At 41.2% G+C, this 8581-nt stretch overlaps 1 protein-coding gene across 1 annotated transcript in view; it reads right to left on the bottom strand.

Moving 5' to 3' along the window:
• Window positions 1-8581, bottom strand: part of KATNBL1 (katanin p80 subunit B-like 1) — a 28581-nt gene that overhangs the window by 17726 nt on the left and 2274 nt on the right. The window contains exon 2 of the mRNA XM_011932690.1: window positions 8203-8333. Coding sequence (XP_011788080.1) covers window positions 8203-8319 — 117 coding nt within the window. The 5' untranslated portion in view covers window positions 8320-8333. The remainder of the gene's footprint in view (window positions 1-8202; window positions 8334-8581) is intronic.

The following is an 8581-nucleotide window of genomic DNA, read 5'->3' as shown; positions in this document are numbered from 1 at the left end:
TCTATATCTCTGTTTTGGTACCAGTACCATGCTGTTTTGGTTACTGTAGCCTTATAGTATAGTTTGAAGTCAGGTAGCGTGACACCTCCAGCTTTGTCCTTTTGACTTAGGATTGTCTTGGCAATGCGGGCTCTTTTTTGGTTCCATATGAACTTTTATCAAACCATTTTTCTAGCCACCCTGTGAAGGGGTCATTTACTCCTGAGTTTTTTGCTAACTCATTGGACAGAGCAGTTAGACCTTGTGATGCCTTTGTTATACTTTCATCAGGGGCGGTATTGTTTGGGATGAAGGTACAACATTGAGTTTTAATCATGATTCAAACTTCCCCTTTTTCTGCTAATATCAAGTTTAAGGTCATTCTATTTTCCCAAGCCATCTGGCTAGTAGGCCCTAATTGCTCAGCTATTCCTTTATAACAGCATATCTAGTATAGTTAATAAACTGCTGTTGGTTGTAATAGGTGTAATATATCTAATCTACATTTTTATTAATTGTCACCCACCAAAATATTGACTCAAATCCAGTAGCTATTTGATCTCAGGTCTTAAATTTATTTGGTACTCCTCATGGGACTCTCTAATTGCATCTAAATAAATGTGGGAGTTGAAAGATCCATAACGGGCTTCCCTTGCTTTATGACGTTGTGTTTTTTTAGTTTCTCTGGTTGATAAAATGCCAGGGTGAAAGGGATAGTCAATTGGACTAGGGCGCAAGTGACACTCCAGTTACTTGGCAGAGTGTCCAGCAAAGGTCTACCACAGTATCACCATACATCTGCTTGGGGCTGTATAAGGGCTGACTGGTTGGTGAGCTCTTGGAAAGTCTTAAGCTCACTTCATCCTTTTAGGTCTCTAAGGGATGCTAAGTTTCCTCTTTGTCGTGAGAGACACAAAGTGAACTCAGTGTTGGGAGACGGAAGCTGGATGGCCCTCGGCTGACCTGCAGGGTGTTGAACTTTGGGATATAACAGAGAAAGAGCTTGGCACGACTTGTTACCCCAGGCTGTGGAATCTTGGAAAAGAGCTACCATAGAGCCCATGCCCGGTTGACTGGAGGACCATCATAGTGGAAAGGGGACAGTCTAGGCCTCTGGCCTGCTGTGTGCACAAGCATAACAACTGCTTTTGTTTAAAGTGTGGATGAAATATTTAATCTATTCCAACCAGGCATTTGCATTTTGAAATCCTGTCTCAATTGCCAAAGTTTGTTTTAGGTCTTTGACTTCTACAATAGCTACCTTGGTCTTGTCATTTGATGGAGGAAGAACAATAGTTTTGTTGTGGGAGATTCTGGAAGAAGGCTTAGGGGAAGGTATAGCTGGTGGGGGAGCAATGAAGAGTATTTCAAAGGATTTGGGTCTGCTCCTGAAACCTCAGCCTCCTTACTATAAAACTGGCTTAAAGAAGGGAACTGGCTTAAAGAAGGGGAAGAACTTAGAAGGTTTGAGATAATAGCCTGTACTGGATTGCATTGGTTTAGTTGACAGTTAGAGGAAGCTGTTCCTTTAGTAAAATAAATGTATGGCTTTAGGAAATTACAACTACTGGTTGGGGCAGTCTATTCTTGCTCTTTAGTGGTCCACAGAATGTTGGATCAACTATGGCATAAAAGCTTTGTATTGGGAGGGCAAGACTCTCAGTTTATACTGGAATCTCCGTCCAACTCTTCCCAAACTAACTTATCCCAGTTAACAGAATTCCAGTCTGAGAAGAGCTAGGAAGGACAAAGATACTTTTCCAAAGTGGAGAGTTGCCTCTGGTTTGACACATCTCCACAGGGCATCACGAGGCAAACATCAAAGGTAATAGTCTGGGGGGAACTTGACCTAGTTACATTAATAACAAGAGTACTAGCAATAGATGGGAAAAAGAAAGAGATGCAACATAAGAGGATCAAACCTGTTTTAGCTTTAGCTTGTTTGGAGTTAGCCCTAGAATAGCTGTCCATGATTCTAGAGGAGGTGGTGCTCTTCTGACCTGGGTGTGATGAGTCCATCCTATTTCTGCTGTTTTAATGGTGTTCTCAATGGTAAGAAGCACTAGGCAGGGTCCTTCCTAAGCTGGTTCGAGTTTTCCTCCCCTCCAACTTTTGACGAGGCTGTGGTCCCTAGGCTGATGTTGGTGTACTGGAAACTCTCGGGGTGGTGCCTGTGCTAAAAGACCTTTAGTTCTGAGGCAAGAGAAAGTGGAAGATAAACCAAGTACATAATTTCTGAGAAACTGATGTTTTGTTTCGAACTTGGGAATGTCAGCAGTGGAGTGCGAATAGAGCAACTTATACAACATTTCATAAGGGGATAAGCCGACATCTCTCTGAGAAGTAGTTCGGATTCTCAACAGGGCAATGGGAAGGCATCTAGTCCATGGCAACCGAGTCTCTAAGACTAAAATTTGCTTAAGTGGCTTCTTAGAGTTTGGTTCATTTTTTTTCCCCCACTCTTCCTGATGAAGGTGGGTGCCAGGGAGTATGATTTCCCATGTTATATCCAGTACCTGGGCTAATTTCTTAATGACATGTGCAGTGAAATGCGTCCCATTATCTGAATCAATATTTCCTGTTAATCCAAACCTGGGTGTAATATTTTCAACTAATGTTTTGACTACATTATTAGCAGTTGCACTTGAAAGGAAATAGCTTCTATCCAATGAGTAAGGTGATCTACTATTACTAGTAAATACTTTAGACAACCAAATGGGGGCATCTTGGTGTAATCAGCTTGGATACTTTGAAACAGTCTTAATTCCGGATACCTTCCCCTAAGAGGTGGTTTTCTGAGGGTCTGCTTATTAGTCTTCCTACATACTAGGCAACTATCTGTAACCTGTCATGCCAAAGCGTAAATTCCTACACATCCATAAACCCAAAGGACTGTATCACACATAGCTTGAGGCCCTCAGTGAGTCCCTTGATGCAGATGAGAGAGGTCTTCTCTCATGAGGGGATTGGATAACATTTTTCTTTGGTCTGGTAACACCCATTTCCCTTCTGAATTTTCTTTGGCCCCTAATTTTATGAATTTCTCTTTTTCAGTGGGAAAGAAGATGGGAACTGCAGTTGGGGGAAGAAGGCAAGGGGTTAAGTGAACAACAGGCATTTCAGAGGAAACGGCAGCTTGTTTGGCTATTTGATGTGCAAGGTTGTTTCCCTGGCTTTCAAAAGAGATATCTCTTCGATGTCCTGGGACACGGACAACAGCTATTTCTTCTGGCAACTGGAAGTTATCTAATACTTGAGTGATTAATTCCTTGTGGACCAGGTCTTGGCCTTTGAAGACCTCATTCAGTCTAATTTTTTTTGTTTCAAAGGTGTGAGCTACCCAGAAGGCATGTTTGGAATCAGTATAAATAGTCCTTTCTTAGCTCTGCAGGTGCTTTAAGGCTTGATTTAATGCAAACAATTCACATGTTTAGGCAGACCAATTACTGGGTGGTATTCCTGACTCTACTTCTGCAAGGAGTTCCCCATCGACTACTGAGTACCCATTATGTCTTTTTCCTTCAATTACCCAGGAAGAGCCATCTATAAATAAGTGCTGCCCCGTTTGAAAGGGGTCTCTCTTAAATCATGTCTGACTTTAAGTCAATAAAAGCTAAACACTCATGCTCAGGTCTCTTTAAATTTGGATTCTCAGTCAGGAAACCTGCTGGGTTAAGTGAATTACCAGTGGTTAGTGTTAAATGATCTCTAATAGGATATCTTCGTATTTTAAAACTCTTGAGTCAATAAGCCACCTTTCTGCCTTCTGATTAAGGATATTTTTGACTTGGTGAGGTGTACTGACAATGAGGTTCCTTCTAAAAGTTAATTTTCTGTTTTTTTTTCCTGTTAATAGGGCTGTTGCTGCTACAGATTGAATACATTTAAGCCACCCTCAGATTACAGGGTCAAGAATTTTTGACAAAAAGGCTATGGGCTGCTGGTGGCCCCATGTTTTTGAGTAAGTAGTCCTAAGGCTACTCTTTTGTTTACATTGACAGAGATGAAAAGGCAGTTCTAGGGGAAGGTAAAGCTAGGATGGGGACAGTTAACTAGTAACAACAGGGTGGGTGGTTTGGACTATCTAATTAATAGCTCTGAGGTCTTACACTAACTGGTATGACCTGTCTGGCTTCTTTACAGGCAGTATTGGAGTGTTATATAGGGAGACATACAGGGTTCAAGAAGCTCATCACAGAGAAGACCTTCAATTACAGGTTTTCAACTTACTCTGGCTGTTAAAGGAATAGGGTGTTGCTTTCTCTTTACTATTACCCTAGGGTTTTTAAAATGTAACATGAATCAGAGGAATCTGTAACCTTCCTTGATTCCTGTCTTTTGACCGTACCTTGGGATGAATGTGTTCTCTGTCTCAGGTGGAGAGCAAGTTTAGGAAGCGGAGGAATTTTCCGATTGATTTGGAGGCCTAAGCCTAATTTTAGCATTAAATCTCTTAATAGATTTGTCCCTGCATCTGAAATTAATAAATTTGATGCTAGCTGATCAGTTTTTATATTTCACTTCTGTCTCCTCTAAGAGTTTTGCTCTAAACCCTTCTCCTTTTACCCTTGAGATAAAAAGTTCTTCTTACGAACAAGTTACACTAGATGGAAGATAACAAACTGAGGAGCGAGCTGCTCCTGAGTTGATTAAAAAGGTAATAAGCTCAAGTTTAGGTCCCACTTCTAAATTATCAAGGGCTCTTGGTAGGACTCAAAAAAAGATACAGTCCCTGACTTCCCTAGTCTTCCTCAGAAGCTCTAAGTGGATGACTTTTTCTTTCTTTTCTCATTTGGGACATTTTCCTTTAAAGTGACCTAACTTTCCACATTTGAAACATTCGTTCTGTCCTTTTTTCTTTTCTACCTTTGAGCCTCCTGGCTTTACTCTTTCGTACCCTTCATATTGCCTGGAGAGTGGGGGTCTAGGTTCCTTACAGGTTCTGCCCCTGGGTACTTTGTTGTATGGTGGATAGCAGAATTTTTGCCTTCTTTTTTCTTCATCTCTTCTTACATACACTTTTTGGGGTTCTCTTAGAAGCTCTTCTAAAGATCTACCTTCCCAGTTCTCTATCTTTTGTAATTTCTTGTTAATATCTGGCCAACTATTAGTTACAAAATGAAGCTTTGACATCCTTCATCTGTGTTGGGGGGGGCGCAGTGTCTTCTAATTCTAGACCTACATATTTTCTCATTGGCTCTTTGAGTCTTTTTAGGAATTGTATAGGTCTTTCATCGTTTCCTTGTTATTGAAACCTTTTATAATGTTTTGGATGTGGGGTTTAGACTCTCGAATTCTTTTTATCATTTCTCTAAGGTCTTTTCATTATTCTTCTAATATTTCAACATTAGGCCTACGGGACTATCAGGGGGAATATTATTGTTGCTAGCTTTATCCTTTTTATCCCTTACCTTACTTGGGGTATTTCCCATCTTGATGGTTTTGGGGTAAGGCTCAATCTCCCCTACTGGAGATTTCTCAACTTTTGAGGTGAAGCTCAATTTCCCCTACTGGAAATTTCTTGCCTTCCCTACTACTGGAGGTTTGTGTGAGGCTCAATCCCCACTACTGGAGATTTCTCGCCTTCCTTTCCTAGAGGCTCAACACCCCTGCTAGAGGCTTCTCGCATTCTTCTACTTTCGCTTCGTCCTTCTCTGGCTGCTTCCCTAATGGGAACGTTAGATCCCTCTTGGGATTGGTGGGTTGGTATAAACCCCCAACCCAGACTCCTTTACAAGAGGGCTGCGCTAAGCTGTATGAGGTGACTACAAAACCACAAATCCGGACTCAACACTCGCTTTGCACTCAATTGTGCGTCTCATTCACGCACTTTCAACCTCCAAGATACCCCGACTACCAAGGAAATACTTTGTCGCTCTTGTGATGTTTCTTACCTTGGTCTATGCACAGGGTTACCTGGTATGTGATAATTTTTCTTTTTCGCCCAAGTTGTTGGTCTGTTTCTTCCTGCGTTGCTGAGAGTCTGGGTTTATTCATCACACTGGGTGTGCCTCGATTCCTTACCCGAGGCCGCCACAAGAGGCTGAGCGGCATGCCTCCTCATGGGAGAGGACCAGAGACCCTTCCCCAGAGGAGAATGGGAATCCCGGATGGGCCCCCAAATTTGTTAGAAACAAATGCTCAATGCCGCAGAGAAGAATCAGCACTCTGGCAAAAAGCTTTCTCAGCAAAGCATTTACTTCTGCAGAAGGGTGCACCTGAAGTGGTCGCAAAATCACACTGGACAAGGGAGGGGAAGGGGTACTTATCCCTAACGCAGCCAGTCCCTACTGCTGTGTCGTTCCCCTATTGGCTAGGGTTGGACAACACAGTCTAAACTAATTCTGATAGGCTATTTTAAAGAAAGCAGGGGTATGAGCTGGAGTGGCAGGGTGAGCAGTTTCAGTGGGAAGGATGGTTACACAGCAGGTGACTAAAATGACTAAGAACAGAGCAGGTGACTAAGGCTGACTAACGACTCTAAATATGTGAGTATAAAGGCTAGAAGGGGGTTGTTTACTGAAACTGGGGGCAAGGAGGCATAAAGAACGAGGAAGTTAAACTTTAAAATGGAGAACAAAATATAAGGAAGCTGAATATACTGACATACTGGTTCTTTGAAGAGGAACTCAGAATTCATTGTACTTAATAATTGAGGTATATTTAAGTTCATTAATACTTATGTAAATTTTGTGATTGATATCAACAAATCTAAAATTCAACAGGTAAGTTTTTCAGATTAATGTTTTCTCTGTTCTAATTCTGTAGTCTGAATCAACATACAACAACGTCATATGCAGTTATTTTTGGCAAAGCAACATATCTGATATAGTTTTATTGTGTCCCCACCCAAATCTCATCTTGAATTGTAGTTCCCATAATTCCCACGTGTTGTGGGAGGGACTCAGTGGGAGATAACTGAATCACAGGGGTGGTTTCCCCAATACTGTTCTTGTGGTAATGAATAAGTCTCACGAGATCTGATGGCTTTATAAGGGGAAACCCCTTTCACTTGGTTCTCACTCTCTCATCTGCTGCCATGTAAGTAAAATATGCCTTTCGCTTTCTGACGTGATTGTGAGGCCTCTCTAGCCATGTGGAACTGTGAGTCCATTAAATCTCTTTTTCTTTAGAGATAACCCAGTCTTGGGTATGTCTTTATCAGCAGCATGAAAATGGACTAATACAATATCCAGCTCCCTATTTTCCACACACTAGTCGTATAGGATGCTTAACAAGTGAGTTAAATTTTAATCTCTTTTCTTATTGCTGTTGCTGTTGTTGTTTTAGAGATAGGATCTCGCTCTGTCACCCAGGCTGAAGTGCAGTGGTATGAACACAGCTCACTGCAGCCTTAACACCCTGGGATCAAGTGATCCTCATACCTCAGCCTCCCCAGTAGCTAAGGACCACACGTGCATGCCACCACACCTGGCTAGTTAAAAAAAAAATTTTTTTTTGGTATAGATGGAGTCTCACTATGTTGTCCAGGCTGGGCTTGAACTCCTGGGTTCAAGTGATCCTCCTGCCTCAGTCTCTGAAAGTGCTGGGATTATAGGTATGAGCCACCAAACCTGGCCAGAATGTGGTTTAAAAGAAACGATACCAGTACTAATGAACCTTACAATAGTGAACACAAAGCACCTCTGAAATTCCTCTTTAACTGAAACATTTAAATTATATCATATTGAAACAGTATACTGACTAAAAACTTTTTTTTTTTGATACGGTGTTTTGCTCTTGGTGCCCAGGCTAGAATGTAATGGCAATGGCACAATCTAGCTCACCGCTGCCTCCACCTCCCAGGTTCAAGTGATTCTCCTCTCTCAGCCTCCCAAGTGGCTGGGATTACAGGCACCCACCACCATGCTCAGCTAATTTTTGTCTTTTTAGTAGACACAGGGTTTCACCAAGTTGGCCAGGCTGGTCTCGAACTCCTGCCCTCAGGTGATCCACCCACCTCGGCCTCCCAAAGTGCTGGGATTACAGGCATAAGCCACCATGCCCAGCCTGACTAAAAACTTTTTAGAGCATATAGAAATACAATGGTTAAGACCTAACAAACAAACAAAAAAAAGACATTGGTTATACTTCACCAATTCAACTTAATTCTGGGAGATTAAGCAGAATTATTATCCTCCCCCTGTTTAAACAATTCAACCAGAGGTATCTAGTCTGACAGTTTAAATTGTCTTATCTGTTTTCTAGAAACCATAGACTTACCTCCTTCATGTTCTTATTAGTGAAATTAGAGATCTTTTTTCTAGGAAGATCAACGAAATGATCCTCAATCCTATTACAAAAGTTCCGTTTTTTAACATTGTGGGTTTCCGATGCCATAATCTCTTAAGTACCTAGACAATAAAATAAAATAGAAAATTAAAAAAGCAAAAAGAGTCTGGTCATTTTTAACACATACACAAACATACAACAGTAGCACAATGCTATATAAAAAAGGCAGAGGACATAATTTTAATTTACAATTTTTTTAAAACCTTAAACATAGAGGAAGTACAAGGCAAGGCATTCCAGGAAATTAAGGCTCTTTCTGTCCTCACTCTTTTTTTTTTTTTTTTTTTTTTTTTTTTTGAGATGCAGTTTT

Source organism: Colobus angolensis, unplaced genomic scaffold (assembly GCF_000951035.1).
Source record: "Colobus angolensis palliatus isolate OR3802 unplaced genomic scaffold, Cang.pa_1.0 Scaffold97, whole genome shotgun sequence".
In the NCBI taxonomy this organism is placed as follows: Eukaryota; Metazoa; Chordata; class Mammalia; order Primates; family Cercopithecidae; genus Colobus; species Colobus angolensis.
Note: the sequence above shows the minus strand (reverse complement) of the source record. Positions and strands in the feature narration are given on the sequence as shown.